The 20642-nt window shown below is 38.5% G+C and overlaps 1 protein-coding gene across 16 annotated transcripts in view; it reads left to right on the top strand.

Annotated features, from left to right (window-relative positions):
• FOXP1 (forkhead box P1) overlaps nucleotides 1-13975 on the top strand; it is a 495960-nt gene extending 481985 nt beyond the window's left edge. For all 16 annotated transcript variants that reach the window (XM_077820968.1, XM_077820967.1, XM_077820966.1 and 13 more), the window contains 2 exons: nucleotides 2103-2269; nucleotides 9249-13975. In XM_077820968.1, the coding sequence (XP_077677094.1) occupies nucleotides 2103-2269; nucleotides 9249-9393 (312 nt within the window). In that variant the 3' untranslated portion in view covers nucleotides 9394-13975. The remainder of the gene's footprint in view (nucleotides 1-2102; nucleotides 2270-9248) is intronic.
• The last annotated feature ends 6667 nt before the right edge of the window (nucleotides 13976-20642 follow it).

Below are 20642 nucleotides of genomic sequence, written 5' to 3'. Positions count from 1 at the left end.
TCCTGTGTGAACGAGTAGAGCAGGGTATGAGGCTCAGAAGACTAATGAGTCTGCCCTGGGAAATGTGGAAAACATTAACGTCCCCACTAGGTAACTGTGGTATTTGCTCCCTTTTCACCTCCTAGTGTGAGCAGCACTGAGGGATAAAGTAAGGGCAGATCAAACCTCCTCCCAACACTGGAAGCGGTCCTAACCCTCGTGGCTGGGTTCTGAACAGTTCGGTTAGTATGGCTGGGTTATTTTAAAACGTCACTGTGCCTCTGCCCTTTCTGCTTCCACCTGGGACCAGAAACACCAGTATTTTGAGCACAAATAGAGTGTGTTTTTCCATCGTGGATAAAACCAGGCAACGCCAGTAATCTGCAGAAAGTCTCATCTTCAGAGGTCCCCAGCCTGACCTCCCAGCTAACGGGGTTCAAGAAACTACTAGTGTTTCTGGATAACAAGTCTGACCCACACCTCCGAACTACCCATCGCTCCCTGCTTATGCAGAGAATCAGGCCATTTGCCGAATTGCGGTTTGCAAGAAATAATTATATCAGGTGCATCTTCTGTCCAACCTCTTCCCAAATAAATTGCTCTACTGCAATTACAAGTTATCTCTATGAGGGAAGAGCTTGCCTTTTTATTTTGGAAACTGCAGGAAATGTGAGCCAATCTTTACGTTCCCTTAATCAAAATTAGTTTGCTACATGTTGAATCAAAAAGATAAAAATAATCCTCTTTGTCAGAGTAGCTTTTAGGATCACATGCGATCAGATGTTTAGAGAGGTCAGCCTGGGAGAGAATTAAAAGGGAGATTGTGCTCGTAGCTTGGTCGTTCCCTCATGCACATTTGTGCTTTACAGGAATAATGGTAGTAAGTGAGGAACATCCCAAGAATCAGCAACAGCAGAGAGCATCAGGTGGGAAGCTCATTTGCATGAACTACCCTCCCCTGGGCAGTCTTGCCTCTTGCAGTTGTGGTGCTGATGGATTCTTTTTGCTTGACTGTAGCAGGAAGCTGACCTTTCCGCTGAGTTAGGTTGACCACTGCAGAGCCAGCATCTGTGGCTTTCCATGCTGGCACGTCTCAGAAAGCCATGGACGTTGGTTCACAGATGGATAAAATGATCTTTCGGTTTCAAAGGGTTGCTTCCTTTTAGACACCCCCACCCCCTGGACCAACGAACTAACTCCTCTCACATCAGGACTTGACGGTGCTATATTCCCATCACTACATGATGGGATTATGCTGGCCGAGAAGAGGTTTTAACATGCTGCAAGCCTGACTCACTGACCATAGGACAGCCCTGTCAAAGTGATCAAACATGAGCATAAAATAAATACTAGCAACCAGTAAATCTGGAATAAGAAGGAAAATGTTTAACTGTTTATTCCCTTTCTAAAAATACCTGCATTTAGAAGATGACTAAAACATGCCTATTACAGTACTTATCAGAAATAGAATCAGGTCCGAATGGTATCAAATCTACAATACCTAAGATAATATCAGAGTTATCAGAGCAGTAAAAAAATAGAAAACACCATCCTAATTTACCCTGCCTTGTTAAATCTTAGATTTCTCCCACCAATGCAAAAGTAACACAGCAAATATAGGGATGAGTTCATACTGCAGTTATGTTGGTGTGCATCTAGAGTAACTCAGCTGACTTCAGTGATGTTACTCTGCATTTGCGCTGGCAGAACTATGAGAAAAACTTAACCCTCTGTAACTGCTCACACATCACTTCTCACTCATGTCATGAGTAGAACGGAATCCTCAGCCAAATGAGTTTGCTCTAATTGCTTTTTTAACTTTTTTTTTTTATGAAAGCCTCAAAAATAGTGTATCATGAAAGTAGAAAAGGTAAATTTGCTTTTTCCACAAGCTGTAATATCTAAATGGGGAACAGCAGGAACCATCCTCTCTCGTGCACCAACGATCAGTACAGTTTTGAACTCCTCATGCAAATCGTGACACGTTTCCCCTGGGGGAGTCAGTGCAAGACCTTTTTGAAAACACATTTTTAAAACCGGCAATTTGAATATGTGATTGTGTTGTACAGTGTATAAAAATGTGAGACATCCTTCTTCATACACTTTTGCTATGTCCTTGGCAGGCTTCAATGGCTGATAATAGTATACCTCTATACACTACTGCTTCCATGGGAAATCCCACTCTGGGCAATTTAGCCAATGCTATGAGGGAAGATCTTAATGGTGCAATGGAGCATACGAACAGTAATGAGAGTGACAGTAGTCCAGGACGTTCCCCTATGCAAGCAATGTAAGTACAGCATGTACATGTGTGTTTATTTAGGGATCTGGTCAAATGTAACGATGATACTCTTCAAAGATTGTGTCTGAAGTTCCAGTCCTGGGCAGTAAAAGGAAAAGTCTGAGCTTCTGAAAATATTTAGGTTGATTAGAATATAAAAGGGTCATTTGCCAACTTCCACATAAAACCAATCGACTCAATCCAGTCTGACAAGTGCACACAGCTATAAAATTCTTAACTCACTTGCCATTCTCTTTGTTCAATTCTAGACCACAGAGCTACAAAAACACTCTCAGGCAACTTTATGAAAAGTCTTTGTTTCTTTCTACTTCAGACTACCCAGTAAACATGCTTGGCGGGGCAGAGCTGGGGGAATGAGCTTGTTTAGCTGGTTTCTAATAACATTCAGCAAACAACAGTATTGCTGGGCATTAACGATGGCACATGTGAAGGCATGCATGATTTATAGATCGCTCTTAAAATATCAAAAGGAAAATTAATATGAGCATTATAGCAACAGACGGCAATATAACGAGTGCCTATATAACCACATAAAGTAATGGGAGATTGCTGTCCATGCTAAATGTAAATGGCACCGGGCAGAATGCTAGTACAGGAAAGGGTAAGCCAGGAATGGTGTGCTGCCCTTGTGGGTGTGTTCAGTATTTATGGGTGACTGAGTGAGTTTGCAAAGCTGTAAATTCTCCCCTATCCCCCAAATTAAAAACTGGATAATTGGCAGCTGGAAAGGAAAGCAGACTTTATAAGTCACGTAGTTCTCAAATTTTAAAACCTGTCTATTTGGAGCGGCTGACTACTTCTGTGAGTAAACATAGATGAAATGCAGTCTGCTCTTATCCAAGTGTTCATTAAAATGTACTGTAAAATCATTGACTGAGTTATCAAAGCTCAGAGTAAAAGAAAGAAAATCCAAAACCCCCAAGTAATTTGTAACCTTTTACTTCAAAGTAATTTGAATATGGGATTTACAAAAGTAGGTCTGAATGAAAAAGTAGAAAAACATTAACCTAATACCATCATAGTAATTAGTTATGAAACTAATTAGCATTTAATGGCCAAAAAAAAAAAGTTTCCCACCTGCATAATATGTTGTGGGGGAGCAGGAAAAGGGACAGGAATCGAAAGCTCTGGATACTTTGATATTCCAGCATTTTAAATCAGTGCACAGTCTGCTTTGAAAAATAATCTTTAAAGATGGCAACATTCATTTTTAATTCATAATTAATTTGAACATTGTCTTTCACCATTTACTTCAAAACATTTGAATAATGTGTTTAGCTTTTACAGTGATTGTTTGTGCAGTATTAATTATCTTTCCCAAAGTAGCGTTACGTGACACACTGTTAGTGCTATCACAAATGGATTCCTCTTCAGGCAGTTTTAGTCACAATTGGTTATGCTCTGCCCATGCCCATGCAGGGTTTTAGTGGAGGAGGAGGAGAAAATGGAATATTTTTCAAGAATAAGGCCTTCTCCTGGGCTAACATACAGAAATAAATGTTAACAAATTTCTTTTCATCCAGGTATATTTTTTAAGGTACAGGGCTAGTGCAGTTCATGTACTTCTCCTTTCACTTAAGATTTCATTGTTTTTGAAGGGAGTATGGGGCGGGAAGCATAACTGTAAGTGAAAAGCAGGGTAGCACATTTCCTAGAACCATATGCATAGCTGTGATTTTAATGCATTTAGTATCCACTATTTAGTGCTTAGATATCCAGGTGAGATGCACCTCAGAAATAAGAGAGAGAGAGAGAGATTCTCACTGTCCCCATCCACCAGAAAAACCCTTTTTGTGTTGTAATGTGAAAATGATTGTTTCCTGAATGATTCCATATTCTCAAATTAATACTGTGTGTTTTGTACTGAATATTTCCTTTTGTATAACTAAAAATGCAGCAAGGTGTATGCCCTGATAGCAGCTTGTGGGCTTTCCCATTAAACAAGTGTTTTGAAATACTTTGAAAGGCCATGAAGCAGGATGCTGTTCAAACGTCATAGGGTTTACACTGTTTGCTAAATATAATTATATGTCAACATCAGATTTCCAGTGCAGACTATCAGTGTCATAGACAGTTACTCTTTGCAATATCTTATTTCCATTAAGTACACTTTATAATGACATTCTCTATTCTTTTCCAAAACACGCTTCTCTGCCATAATGCAAATTGTTTTTTAACAGTTCCAGTATATTGGAATAAATCAAGCCTTAAACTTTTATCATAAGGTTTAGAAGACCTTGTTAACATGACAACTAAGCAAGTACAACACTTTTGCTGAAGTCTCATTACCATTCATTTCTTTCCTTTTTATGACACATTGAACTACTGCTACTTTCCCCCCACTCTTTTGAAACACTAGAAAGTAGTCACATAATTACAGCTTGGGGACATAACACTTTCATCCTGATATGCTCCAAAGGTAGCCACAAAGCAAACTATTCCATGCTGTGTGCACCACCAGAACACAGTGGCTTTAAACAACAGTCAGCTTTATTAAAAAGTCCTCTGTTCCCAGAGTGGACAAACAAAAGAATTACTCAAATGTGAAAAGAAGGGAAATCTGTGTTCAGTAAGGTTATTTTTATTGTTAAGGCCCCTTCTGAAGCCTTAGACGTTCTAGGAAAACGAAATGTGTTAAAATTCTACTACTAAACAAGAAAGACTTAGATTCCATTTATGAGATGCATTAAATAGGGGTTCAAACTGGTTTGGAAAATTATAAAAATCTCCCCACGTCTGAACACTAATGTCTTTAAACTGAACATGGCTGGTAGTTTTGAGGTGTTTGAATAATAATCAGTGGGTTTTCATTTTCACATGCCAGTTTGCTGCTACAACCAAAATACCACAAAAGGGGCTGGATTGTGCTTTGTTTTGTTTTCCATGCAAATTTTCTGCTTGAAGTTTGGATAGTTCAGATAAACATCCTAATTTGGGGAGATGATTCCTTCAAATGGGACTCACTCCTTTGATATTTACCCCACCTTAAGTACCCGGGGGAAGGCAGAGCATAGAGGCATATTGGAGCTTTGTCTCACTTGGAGTCATTCAGCCCTTTTCATTGGTTTCCATTCTCTTGGCTGTGCATCCCCAGTGCTTTGTTTATTACTTCAGGGGACAAACCCAAACCTCAAATTGAAACTCAGTCAAAACCACCTGGTTTCACATGCTTTCAAAACAAAACCATGAGCCCTGTCCTGCGGTTGCTTTGGAAAGGTTCAAGAACCTTTTGGAAAAACCTGGATTGCGTTTCGGTTTTGCATTAAAGCAGGTGAGTGTGGCCTGATCTTGGATTTCCTAACAAGGTTTTCAAACATTTCTACAGATTGAAAGGCATATCCTGGGGAAATCCATGGAACCAGTAAGAGGGGGAAGGATAGTCACCCACCATCCATTACTGTAGCCACAAGACTTTAGCAGCCACCATGGCTTTTGTGCAACCTCTTTTTCTGTGTAGTTGTGGCTCCAACCAGCTGGCCACGCCCTAGATCCTTTTCGGTAGTGGCATTAGGCAAGTTATGTATTAACATGCATTGGCATCACCAGCTCTTCCCACCCCCAAATCTCCAAAGCAAAATGGCATGAGTTCTGCTGCATCTAATGCCCTGGGGAGAAACTAAACCAGATTTGGCCCTAAGAAACTATTATGCTGATTGGAAATGAGACCAATCAATTCTATACAAGGGCTGTTAGTTTCTGAGATACTTAACAATTACCCAGGTGCAGCCAGCGTCCACCCTATCTGTTGGCCCATCTTTGTTAGAGCTTGGTGATCGTGCATAAGCCTAATAGATCGGTTAGATGGGCAGGGACTTTAACATGTGAACAATAGCCTGGGAATCTGCACAACCAGGGGAAGAAGCCCTCCCCCCATCACCACTTCAGGTTCATAAAACATCAGCGTGTCCTTACTTTTGAAAAAAACACCCGTATTAATTTTTCAAAAATAACAAAAAACAATTTATTTAAAAACAAAATGGCAGCAATGACACAAACACAATGAGCAAGACTTTTAAATGAAATCAATCATCAATATTACCACCAGCATTGTAAAGGAATGTAGAGATCTTTTGCTCTGTGTGTGTAGCTGCTATTTTTTTCTTTTCTTTTCAAATTTTCACCCAGAAAAAGCCCAGTGCATGAACATAACACTGGTGTATTCTAGTTAGAAGTATAATCGATCTCTTTGCGTGTTGACTCAGGTCCCAATCAACAAAGCACTTAGCACATGCTTAACTTTAAACGTGATTATCCCCATTCACTTCAGTGAGACTTTTTATGGGCTTTGCTGGCTCAGGCCCTGATTCCTAACGACTTGTTCTGAGTCTTCTCCATGTGCATTTCTCTGTTCTTCCACAGTTGTGTCAAAACTAAATGATCTGAAAAACCACTGCTCTCCTTGTGATATCTGAGCTCTGCTGAGGTCCTAAATAGAAAAACATCAGGGGGCAGTGTGTGGGGTATTTTCTCTAGTAACTTAGGGATTTCTTTCCTACTGGTCCATCAAATAATGAGTGTGTTGACCTTTTAGGACATAGTGCGAAGCCCATCTGTTTTCATGGATGTTTGCTTTTAGGAGATCCTATTCCCAGGTCCAGAGATCAGTGGCTAATGTTGTGTGTTTCATTATGTATTGCACGTGCCCCCAGAGACTTGCTGATATGGCACATTTTCATAAACTGAAAAAATAAATAAATGTGTTCAATAAGCACTAATATGTCTCTGTGATGGGATCATTTCTCCCTACTGATCCAATGCAGGATGGGATGCAAGGTGCAGCTAATTCCCACATATTGATCTAGTTACTTTTTCAGCTCAAGAAGTTGAAGTGTCGAAGGATTGAAAGGCATTCACAGCTGATACTAGAAATCTGTGTAGTCAGCCAGGTGGATGCTTCCAAACTAGATCCAGTTTCAAAGTGAAACCAGTATCTAGAGTATCATGACTTTTGAAGTACAAGTTTACAAGGTGGTTTGCCTGCAAAGATGTCACATAGCTTGAAATATATAAGTTTCTCTTTGGTTTGTTTGCTGGCTGCAGAACATAATTTTCTCATTCAGGGGCTCCCAAAGGGGTCCTGCCTTCTGATAATGCATGTGAATACACATTGTGGGCTAGTGGATAAAGCACTGGACTGGGACTCAAGAGACCTGAGTTTCATTACCATCTCTGCTACCATTATTATTCTTTATTTATATTACTGTAGCATCTGAGTCCGAGTCATGAAACAGGGCCCCATTGTGCTAGGTGCTGTACAAACACAAAGCAAAACGGTGGTCCTGGCTAGGTGACCTAGGACAAATCACTTTGCCTCCGCACGCCTCAGTTTCTCCGTCTGTAAAATGGGGATAACGATACTGAGCTCCTTGGTAAAGCACGTTAAGATCTACTGATCCAAAGCACTATATAAGAGCGTGGTGATGGTGGTATTACCCACTTGTCTTGTTGCATCAGCTCTTTTTCTTGCACATCCACACACAACAACTGAGTGTGCAAGATAGGCAATTATGTTCACTAGTTCAAAAACTAGGATTGGATCCTTAGTTTGAAAATGTTTTTTCCTGTATTGTGTGCAGGCAAATGAAACAAAAAGCATTTTCATTCCCATCTAGCCAGAATTATAAAGTGAAGGGTAATTATTTTAAACCTTTTATTGTAACCTGATGCTTTGTAAGAATAAGAAAACGTTCTTAACCAGGAATGTTTGCACTTATGATTAAGTCTTTCTTTATATAGCCTACATGAATGGGTTAAATCAGGCTGGCTAGAGATCAACCCAGACTGTGGGAGGTGGATAGCAACTCCACGAGAAATAGAATGGAACTTGAACTCATTAACACTTTATTTTAAGGGATTGCCTGCAATATCAATTATTTAGGAAGCAAACAGGGTCTCCATTGGCGTGTCGTGTTATTAATACTTGATCATGTCAATAAAATCCTACTTTCCTATGAAGTCCCACCAACCAGACCGTATTGACTCACATGGCTGTTTTACATATCAAAAGCTACTGAACAAAAAAAGTAATTTGTATTTGTAAAGGGTTTGTTGTAAATATGATTTACGAACAACATTTTTCAATTGTTATCATACCCGTTTGGAATGACCAACCGACATTCCCCTGCGGGTTATTCATGTGCTATTCTATAATGAGAAATTTGGCAGATCTCATCTCTTTAGTGCATCCTTGTGCCCACCATGAGCTGAGGATCATGTTCTGCCTTGTTTACAGCTGACAGTGTTATTATTCTCGTTAGGGCTCTGCTTTCTTATCATATTGTTGTGTTGAGCGAGCCTTTTCCTCTCCGTTTGTGTTTCCTGGCAGAGCTTTTCTTCCCTTATTGACAGTTTGTAAAAATATGCATTAATTTGGAGTTTAAAGCATGTATCATGGTGTCTCTTTGCTGTGTTTGCTTGAAGTTGATTAATGATAGAACCTCGCTTGGGGTCGTCCTCTGGAGAGTTGTCTCACAGGTTCTGCATGTTAACTAGAAAAGCAGAACACACAGCAAGCGATGATTAGCCCAGCCTCCACCAGCTCAGTGGGTTGACAAACCACTATTTTGCTTTACCATGCTTAATTCACTTATTTAGCTGAAGATTGTGTTAATCAACTTAATATGTCAGTTGAGAGCATATTCTCTAAATCCTGTGAATAAACCATATACAAGAAAGTGTTCCTCCTAGGATATTTTCCCAGTGAAGCCAAGTAACTGTAGACACATTCTTAGGCATACACTTTTTTGATTGTTTTTTTTCTTTAGCAGCAAACCCAAAAGTTCAGGGCCTGCATTTCATATGTGCTGAGCACCCACAACTGCTGTAGAAGTTAGTCAGAGCTGCCCAGTGCTCAGCATCTCTGGAAATCAGGTCTTCAGTTTCTCCAAAAAATGTCAGTATTGCCAAAGCAGGACAAAGTCATTTTTAAACAGGGAAGTTGCTGATTTACTGTTTTTAATTTTCCTAGGCACCCTGTGCATGTCAAAGAAGAACCGTTGGATCCGGACGAAAACGAAGGCCCGCTATCCTTAGTGACAACAGCCAATCACAGTCCAGATTTTGATCATGACAGAGATTATGAAGATGAACCTGTAAATGAGGACATAGAATGAATATGTCTGACGTCATTATCCTGAGAATGAAGATTGGAAAAACATGTCAAATTTAGCTGCGAAATCTCTCCATTATTGTACAGTCTGGAGGATTTTCAGTACACTTTGACAACTATGAAATATGTTAACTCTTAGTGCCATCAAGTATCCCATTTGGGAGTATTTTTGATTTTTCTACTTTTTGTTGAAAAAAGGAATTTGTACTCTGTGCATTGGATGGACTTGTTTGGTACTTGGGATTTTCCTCTCTTACAGTCAACATCAGTGTTGTAAATTTGCTAAACTGATTCACTTACTCACATTTAGCAGCAGGTTTTGGACTGCAGTCCTGCCAATTTTGGACACTGAGGACATCAAACTCTGAGCATGTACACCTAACTGCAGATCAAGCCTTTGCCCAGATTTTAAGGATTCCAATGGACAAGATATTTGCACAGTACTGCATGTTGGTTATCACTGCCTTTAGTCCTTTTTTTTTTTTTTTTTTTTTTTGCTTCCATTTGGGATGGGGAAGGCATGTGTGTGTGCGCGTGTGTGTGTGTGTGTGTGTACTGGCGAGGGGTTACAAGAAATATTATCCCAAACTTTTTAATGTATTGCTTTTATTCCCCCCCTCCCCCCCACTTCTGCTCTACCATTTTAAGTTCTGACCTCAGGCCACATCTCGGCCCAGGGCCTCTTGAAGGCCTAATGTTTTCTGTACTTTGTGATGAATGTTAATAGGTGTTTTTATTATACGAAGCTGAATGTCATTGAATTGTTTGTAGTTTTTTCCGTCATTCATTCCAGTCTCCTTCAGATGCCACCATGTTTTCTTTAGCTGTGGAAAACATTCCATTTTGGTGTCTGTTTTTTTGAAAAGGTCCCAGATGCTGCACTGTACACACCGAAGGGTCGTCCAACAGAGAGAGAGAGAAAAGAAGTACTGTAAGAATGAGAATGAATGACAGATGAACATAGAAATACTATAGGAAGCAACATAAATTCATTCCACAAAACAGGGTTTTTTTAGTTTTGGTTTTTGATTTTTTTGGCAGCAATGGTGAATATTAGCAAATGCCACAAAATTGAACAGCACAAAGAAACATATGCAGCACCAACAGAATTCACTTCATTAGAGAATGAATACGACAGTGGCAGGCTCTCAGTTGTTTAACATGAGTTTGAATGGGCCAACAAATCTTTCTGGAATATCTAAGATTACCAAGATGGATAGCTATACATTTATTATTATTTTTCATTTGCAAATAGCGGTTGGAAAGATGACTTCATTAAACTGTTGTAATACGTGGTGATGTTTCTCAGCTAAACATCAGTTCAGGATTGCTTGGTGGCATTAATCTGTTTGAATACAAATTAGATTTCAGATTGAGCTTGTTACGGCAGTTAATAAGGACTGAGCCCACTAATGCTAAAGTGTTAATAATTTCAACTTTGCAAATTCTGTACTGCAGTGAAGATTGTTATGCAATATTACACCAGCCAGTATCAAAACCTCACAGTAGAAACCAGTAAATAGCAGGATCGGGGGGAAGGAAATGGCACTGGGGCTTGTTTGGTAGAACTGGCAGTGCTCTTCAAAGCAAACATTACATACAGAAAGCTGTTGTGACAGGTCAGTACACCTCAGTCACCAAACACCTAAACACTTTCATTCTGCAACCACTTTTCTGTCACTCATTTATTTATGTAGGACTGTAGCTTTTTGTTTAATTATTATTATTTCAAAAAAAGCCTTTCAGAGCTTAATTTATATTCTTCTTTGTACCTTTTCCCCCCTAAAATTACCAAAGATATTACACAAAGGTAAATTATGTTCTCTATTATATGCTTTATCTTATGAAGCCAAATATCCTCTTATTGTTGATCAAGGGAGGTTGAAGAATTTAGAGGGAAATGACAAGATATGGGCTATTGCTAACCTGAGAGGGAAACTGCTCCTTTATTCTAGTAAATTTAGATGGCCAAGTAGATGACTGAACCAAAGTTACTTTTTATTCGTATTCCTTTACAGCGACCAAACTGAAATTCTGTAAAGAGAAATCGAGAAGAGCTTTTGAGGCTAAAACTAGGAAACAGTGTTACAGAGGGAGCCGTAAGAAGGGAGCTGGAGAAAGCAAGTGCAGATATTTTGCAGAAAATTGGAGTATCAAATAAAGGAGGCAGTTCAATAAAACACAAAAGAGAACAGAAAAGCTCCCATAGTTTTACTGGACCACATAATAGTATTCCTAGAATTGAAAAAAAAATAAAATATTTTGGGGTCTTTGTTTTTACAGATTGTATGCCACTTTTGTTTAAGGATTGTGCTAAGATGACTGCTTTAATTTTGGTGTATCTTGGCACATTTGCTGAGTTTTGTTTAGTTTTTGATCAGCGTTTTTCATAAGGAAATAACACTCCTGTCCACACATAAGTTTCGGTACAAGAAATTTTATTGGCAGTTACTTTTCTGAAGCTCAACTCTGCATTCTGTTTTTAAAAGAGAGAAAAGAAAAGGGGAAAAAAAGGGCAGTCTGTGGTCATTTGAAACTTTTTTTTTTAATTATATCCAGGCAGCTTCATGATGTGCCGGCAGTAGCCAGATGGGGATCATGAGAATTGGTCCCTGTGCTTCTAAACTGAGTGGTTTGCTGGTTAGTTCGGTATTCAAAAGAGGATAAAAATCTGGTAGATTAGTTCATTCTCAGCATGTGTAGCTAGACATGAGTAAAGATAACAGCATGAGAAACTGTTAGTACGCATACCTCAGTTCAAACTGTTAGGGAATGAGTAAATAAAAAATACATTTCACTCAGTTGCACTTAGTTGTATGTCTTGCATGCTTAGTCTAAAGACTGTAGCAAAATAAAGAAAGAAAAAAGAGAAAAAGAAATAAAAATTAGATTTTAACATATCTGGCAGGTGTCACAGCCTTGCAGAAGAACCAACTGAAAATCTCAGGCTTTACATCAAGCAAACTTCACTATGATTTTTACAGTTCTGATTCTGTATCCCTTTGGATATACAGTTGCTTCTTTAGGGTGGGGTTTATTATGTTGTACATATATATCCCAATGTGTCTGTGTGAGCCTTTGTCTTTTTGGGGGGGAGGGAGGGCGAAAAGGGGAAAAGGTCCTTTTTTTTTTTTAGATACCATTCCTCAAAAGGAATAAATGCATACCTGTTTGTCAAAACACCTTTTGCTTTTTGTGCAACTGCTTTATATTAACTATACTAAAAAAAAAAATAGCTTTGGAAAAAAAAAACCTACTGTATGTAATGGAATTGCAGAATATGCTGCACATGTATTTTATTTAGTTATCCTTGCTTTAAGAATATTGGATGACATTTGCTGACATGTGGGAGAAAATCCCTGACTTTTTTTTTTTTTTTCTTTTAAATTGTAACATAGTTGACAGATTTTTTTTTTCTCCTGTTATCATTGATCCAAGCCGCTTTTGTACAGTTTGTGTTAAGCTGGGTTTTTTTTTTGTTTGGGTTTTTTTTATACTTTCCCACCCCTTCTGTTACCTTACCACTGCCATTTCTGGCTGTCTTAAACAAAGGTTCGTGCATTTGAAAAGAAAAAAAAAGTTGTTTTAAAAATGTTTTTCTCCTGCTGCAGTAAATATTTTGCATGATGAATTCCAGGGTCACACTTTCAAAGTTTATCAGTGAAGTAGTGATTAATAATGGGGCGTGTCAAACTATTGAACTTTTGTATAAAGAAAAAAAAACTTTACAAGGTGCCAAGATGTAAAGACAATTTGTTACATGTTTTTTTTCTCAAAGAAAAGCGTACATTATGAAAGTAGTACCATGTATCAGGTAAATCGCTGTCAGGAATGAGAGTCAAAGCCTTCCTTGTCCACAAAGAAAAGTTTGTAAATGTAAAACCTGTTAGGTTTCTGCATTTGACTAGAAATGATATGAAAAATCAAGGCTTATGTAGAACAACGGTGACCACAAAATATTACCTTTTTTGATTGTCGCTTATGAGAGTTCAAGTATAATTCCCAGCACTCTTCTTAAACTCATATTTTGAGGGAGAGAATGGGGCAGGGTTTGTGATTCTACAGATACTGCAGATCATTAGATATTTTATATATACGTATGTATAAAAGTTTTTAAAATAATTTTAAACTATTGTAGTTTTCAGATTGCCAAGAAGCTACATTCCTTATAGCGTGAAGAATGTGTTAAACTCTTTTGAAATCCTTTGGTACCTTTGGTTAATGTACTCAGACTGAATTTTTAGATGTTTCAGAAACCACTTAGCATTCTAGTCTTGAGAGTTAAATTTGCAGGTATGACTGCATTTTAATGGACCCAGAGTAGGTAACAAAATATCTTCTACCCATAAGCCTTGATGAAAATGGTACAGTCCAGACTGTTAGCATGGTGCTTCATGTGTATGTGCTGCCAGTAACGAGATTTTTTTTTGATAAGGCATAAAAGAAACTCATTCCTTACATCAACTGTAATTCCATCATTCCATGTCTGTTGATACAGACAATAAAAAACGTTGTGTAGTCAGTACTAATTACTGACATTATAGCATTCTCAAATGCAATAAAATGCTGGTTGCTCACACTGGTAATACAAGTTGCCATGTCCTAAGTTTTTGTTTTGTTTTTCCCTTTTATTATCTCATGTTAGTTACATTCACTAAGGTCTCCATCCTGCAAATGGATCCCCATGGGCAGGCCCCAGCCCCTCCCCAGAGTCTCCATTAAGTCTATGGAGAGATCCTGTCCAGGTCAGTGGCGCTCTGCATGAGTACAGGAGTCTTCCCAAGTACAGCATGTGGCAGGGTCTGGATCTACATTTAACAGGGGACGCTTCAGCCACGGTGAGCATTGGCCTGGTCCTCCAAAGCTCAGAACATGCTCAACTCCATGTGACCTCATTGGAAGTCACTCTGCACCTCCCAGAACGGGCCCTTAAATGTATCTGTTTGCAAACAGAAGCAGTGGGTTTGACCTTTGTAGTCAATGAGAGTTGAGCAGTGCTCTGGCTTTTATCCTAAAGGCACAGACATGAGTGCTGGGTTAGGGCCCAATCCTGCAAATACTTCCACGTCCTGGGAACTGTACCGTCGACTTCAGTAGGAACTGCTCAGAGTTGTAATCATACCTAGGTAATAAAGGGTTTAGAGGAGAAGGCCAAATCGTAATTAATAAAGTTCAAAGCGACTGTGTCATCTTAGACAAACGTTAAAGAAAGGAGCCCACCTCCTTTTCTCTTGAGTAAGCATACGTTTATTTTCTTCAAGTTTTATAAAGAAAAATAAAATGTTTAATAACTAGCATTGGCAGCAGCAAACTAAAGTTTCAGAGGAGAGACTTTCATGAATAATTCATTAAAATTTCACATCTGCAAGATTAGTCATCCAAATAAAATGCTAATGTCAAAAACATGCACCATCTATAATATTCTCATCAAGAAATCTTTTTGCATATAATGATAAATGCTTAAATTAGTACAAATGATTTTATAAAAATATTCCGCCATAAAATTATACCAGATAACTACTTTCAGGGCAAAAAATAAATAAGGTACAAAATAGTGTATCGAAAAGATATTGATTTTGAAACTTTAATCATCTAAATATAGAGAATAAAAATGTTCACAGCAAATGTTAATGTGTATTGCAGTTTTAGAAAACTAGACAAGGCCCCCCTTTTTAAATCAAATTTACTTAGCTTGCTTAAAATCACTGGTAGCGTATCTTAATACAGTTCAATATTAATCAGCCGAGCATGTGTTGTGATGTCATTTACACTTGGCTCAAGTGGGTGGCAAAGAAAGTCAAATCATAATAGACTTTTGCACCCAATTGGCACTCTCTGCACAGGTGATGATGACTATACCAGGTGCAAGGCAGAAGAAAAGTCAGGTATTACATGTTAATTGATCCATATAAACTGAGACCTACTCCTGCTCACTTTGAAGTCAGTGACAAAATGCTCACTTACTGCAGGAGTGCTTGTGTAACTTGCCAGAAGTTTGGATGTCTGTGTATGTAGTGTCCAATTGCAGAGAGCCTGCTACCAGGAATTGAGCTGGTCAACTCCCATGGACTTGGTTGGAAGTTGTGAGGGCACTCACAGAATTGGGCCTGCAAATTGGAGCCCAAGCTTACTCCAAAATGAAGTTTTGCCATTGACTTGAGTAGTGGCAGGATCAGGCTCTCGGTCTTCAGTCTAATTTAATGCAGCATTAGCAGCAACTTAAAATGGGGTTCTTTGCTACTGAAGCCAAATGTTTAACCGTTACACAGTATTTTGTATTATCCAAGAAATAAACTAATTTCAAGCTCCAGACGCCATACTCTGGCATGTCACAAAATGATTCCCCAATCTGCAATATGGCCACATGCTACAGCAAGCTCAGAAATGTCTTTTTCCAATCAAAAATATTGATTTTGCCCACTCTGACGCTTCATACAGTACCCAGTAAGAAGTGGGGGGGATATGGTAGATGTCTATAAAGTCATGACTGGTGTGGAGAAAGTAAATAAGGAAGTATTATTTACTCCTCATAATACAAGAACTAGGGGTCACCAAATGAAATTAATAGCAGGTTTAAAACAAACAAAAGGAAGTATTTTTCACACAACATACAGTCAATCTATGGTACTCCTTGCCAGAGGATGTTGTAAAGGCCAAGACTATAACAGGGTTGAAAAAAGAACTAGATAAGTTCATGAAGGATAGGTCCATCAATGGCTCTTAGCCAGGATGGGCAGGAATAGAGTCCTTAGCCTCTGTTTGCCAGAAGCTGGGAATGGGCGACACTTGATGATTACCTGTTCTGTTCATTCCCTTTGGCATTGGTCACTGTTGGAAGACAGGATACTGGGAAAGATGGACCTTTGGTCTGACCCAGTATGGCCGTTCTTAACCTCCAGGATGAAAATTGAAGTACAGTGTTTAATTTTTCTAGGTTTCTTCTCTACTGAAAAAATAACTACCAGAACATAAAACATTTTAAAAAGAAAATTCAAGGCATAGTCTGAATTAGCAACAGACAAGTAGAGTTCTCCCCATGCACGTTACAGGTGACCTCTACAGAAGGTTAGAATATTGATGTTTAACTTAGGATTGTCAACATATACTAGAACACAATCTACACTGTGGAACCACTTTCAGGAATTAACACTGTTGCGCGCTCTCTCTCTCTCTCACAAACACACTCCTCACAACAAAGTGTAATTAGCCCTGCTTGACCTATTAATCAAGCTCAGACTTCAATGATAATGTTAAACATTCATGTAATAGCATGGTAATCAAGGCCATCTTTCATCTTTGTTGCAGTGGAGTTTAATTCTGTCAAATAGAAGTACGCTTCCTTCTGATATTACCAGGTTTGTTGTTACAAACCTCCAATCTCATCTAAAGCAAGTTGGCAAATGTGGACTGAAATGTGGTGTGTTGGTGGGAAATTATACTGTGCGTGTGTGAACGCAATTTCAAATGTAAAATATTTAGGTTGCAAATTGATTGTTGAGGCTCCCGTCCTACAAAGTGACTCTGTATGGAGCCCCACTGACTTCAGTGGGGCATCTGCATAGACATGGGGGTCCACCCATATGGATTCACTTACAGGATCAGAACCTTGGGAGACTGATTCTGCTAAGCACATGAAGTACGTGCTTAAGGCTACTTAGATTGTGAGATCTTCTGGGTAGGGTTCGTCTCTGTGTTCTGCATACATCGCCTAGCACAATGAGACCCTGATGCAGGACGGGGACCCCTACCTGCTAACACAATAGAAATAAGCTTCAGTGAAGTCCGCAGGTTTTAAGTGATCTGCTGTATCAGGGCGCATATTGGCAACTTAATAATGAACTTTATTAAACATTTTCAAAATGTAAGACTCACAAATTATAAACAATTTCAGCTTAGTGATATTTGGCAAAAATATCCGTCCCCCCTCCCCCAATAAGTTATTTTAAAAACAGCATTTGTTTCACTGCAAAGTCAACCCTCAGTGGCTAGAACTGCAAATATGTTTGTTTGGAAGAAATCAGTGGCTCTTTTTCTGTTTTGATTTGTTTTATGCATCACAGAAGCCTGAAAAACATTTTTTTTCTTCAAGTTATAATGTTAATTTGAAGGTAACCGTCTTTTCAAGGATTAATTCCAGCCAAGGCAATAACCATTATTTACCAGAGTTTGACACTTTTATCACTCATCATATTAGCAAATTTCCATTGAAAATGCTAAAATGGTTCGTCATAAGGCACATAACTGCTTTAGCTGTAAAAATGACCAACACAAGTGCCTGTATTCAAACATTAAATTATACTGTAATTAATAAAGACAGTTAAACTGTCTACTAGCAACAGCAATTTAGGTAACCACATTTGATCAGCTATAAATTGTAACTACATTAAAATTCCAGAAATATTAGCAATATGGATTACTTGATGGAAATAGGTGCTGATCACCCACACTCCTATTTTACAACGGAAGCACAGGTCATGTTGGCCACAAAACTGTGGGCGAAGATCAAGGCTGAGTACTTTTAATCTTGTGAAACAAGCAATTACAAATAGTTGCATCGATTTGTTAAAAAGCTTTAGGTGACATAAATTGTTTCCTGTTTAGCTTATTGCTCTGATACATAAATGTCACTGAGTATAATATTAATTAGGGGCATGGAACAACAAGGGTCGGCTGATATAGAGTACAATCAAGGATGTGTCAATCCTTTTATAAGCATTATGGAAAGCAGGATAAGCAGCGGCCTATTTACACTGTAGCTCTCCAGTCCTCATTTTATGTGATGACAAAAGAAAGTAAAGGAAAACTGTGTTTTAATATCTGAAGTAATTACTTCAGTACTAGTAGTAATGTTATGGTTTAGGATAAATTTCAGTGTTACCTTTTTTGTGTTCTTGCCACATAACATAAAATTCCACATATAGCGTCAATACAATCAAATACTGTTTATAAAGGCTGCCAGCTGCACAAGACTATTTTTCCCAGTGTATGGAAACTAAGCCCACATTCTAGTCTGGTGTGTGTTTCTGCACTTATTTAAAAAAAACACACACACACAAATGGGCTGTGCAGGTTATTTACTTAGCATAAATCAAATGTATCATATACACGGTTTCTTTGGATTGGCATGCGACTTAGAAAAATACAGAACGATTCTGAAAAAATCTGGAGAAAATTTATTAAATATGATTTTTGCTGTAATAGAATAGTAATGTAACCCAATGCTCATTTCCCATTAAGTGGATCCCTTTTTAATACACACATGCTTTTTATTATTTTTGCACTCATGCAAAAATTCCGCATTCAGAGAGTTTCCATCTCCTTAGGAATGTCTCTGGCAAAGGCACAGTAAGAAATCTTGAACTAAAACAAAAAAAAGGCAGCAAATATCGAACAATAAAGAGATGGCCCAGTGCTGATGAACTATAGCAAAAGCCAGTGGTATAATAAATGGTAAAAGGCATTCAGCACTGGAAGGAGTACAGTAGAAACAATTATACTTTAAATCCTTCCTTCTCACTACCGTACCGTGGCACAGATGAAAATGTTTGATTTGCAACATAAAAGATTCATTAATTACCACTTGAATATTTAAAGCTATTTTGCAGACTAACAGAGGTAGATAAAGCACTGAATTAAAACCTCTAATAAAATTGTAAAAATATTTCTGCAAGTTTTACCAGTGTTACGATTCCTCGATGTTGCGGGAGATAGGCTGAAATTGTTACAGAACAAATTTTTCAAGTGTGTATTTGAAGATGTTGGGATCACATAGGATTATTTGTCTCAATTTTTCAAATGTTTACCAAATGCTTATCTGGAACCTGTGTCCTCACATGTGGAGAAATAGCTCACACAAAGCTTTACAATGTAGAAGTGTGTTTTTGAGATATGTCTATTTTAAATACATTTACATATACAGTAAAAACTCATCTTGTCATAAGACTTTGTAATAATACTCTCTGATATGAGGCAATTGTATTTTGAGTAAAAAAAAAAATCTGCTAATCCTATTATAACTACTCTTATTAGAGTTAAACAAAAATAGGAGGGTATCCTATGTGAAGTGTGGTGAACTAATGCAAATTGTGGGACTCGATATCCTGAAAAGCATCTTTGTAATTGTATAGCAGTCCCATCAATTGCACTATGGAGAGCCACTGTTTGTTAGCTGATGGCACCATATTTGTTGAGTATGTTCTATGAATACTCATCTGGCAAAGGAACGCGCATGAGCACACTTCTAACATGCTCGCTGAAACATCAACAAAGAATCTCCGGAACTACTGCATGTAAGCTACGGAAATTTAGGACAGCCTACAGACACGGAGGGCCAGATCCTCTGCTGGGGTAAATCACTGTAGCTCAACTGGCACCAGTGCTGTTACACTGCTGTCACCCGCTGGGGATTTGCCTCTGAAACTCAAGACAAATTCCTACTGCGACACCTGTTTTCACCGTTAGCTTTTTTGCAAATGAGAGGCCCAATTCTACAACTGTTCAGCAAGGATTTGATTGCAGGATCCAGGCCGAAAAGTACCATTGATAGGCCTTTTTAACAGCATGTTAATCATGGGACTGGCAAGATCACAAAAATTTCATAAGGGAAAAACTATTGTTTAACAACAGTAAGCAAACTCATTGTAACAAATTTGTGCCTTTGGCCAATGAAATATGAAAATGGCCTTTCTTATTTGTACACATAGTTCATCCTACTGTTCCCCCTAGCTGCTGTAGTTATCAAATCTTATTAAAATATTGTACTATATTTGTCTGTACAATATGTAATTTCAAATTATAGTGGGTAGACCCCAAACTGGAAGATAGATCCATTGCTTGGGGGAGGGTACGCTACAAGTTATTCTCCACCATGTTTGTTAAAAGTACATAAGCAATGGTCAGATTCTGGAGAGGGAATCTTCCCCATCCTTCCCCCTACCCGCCTCCAAAGGCTTTTTCTGTGACAGAATAATATTCTTCCGTACAGCCATGTTCCCAGTGGTGCGTGCTGTAAAGCAATGGCGTCACTCAAAGTAAGCCAGGCTTTGGCTTTATTTAACGTTGTTGGGCTGCTTCTTCAAATTGCCGGGTAGATTTCATTTGTGTTAGTCACAATGAGAGTCCATGAGTTTACAAGAATGTAGAGGTGAGCCCTGGGCTACTGTGGGTTACTAGTGGACAATTTTTAGGCCTCAAAAAGAACAAATGGGGACAGTCTTTTTGTTCTGTGTTTGCAAAGCACCTAGTATAATGGGA

This window comes from Eretmochelys imbricata, chromosome 7 (genome assembly GCF_965152235.1).
Source record: "Eretmochelys imbricata isolate rEreImb1 chromosome 7, rEreImb1.hap1, whole genome shotgun sequence".
In the NCBI taxonomy this organism is placed as follows: Eukaryota; Metazoa; Chordata; order Testudines; family Cheloniidae; genus Eretmochelys; species Eretmochelys imbricata.
The sequence above is the reverse complement of the archived record's forward strand: the minus strand, read 5'-3'. Positions and strand labels throughout refer to the sequence as shown.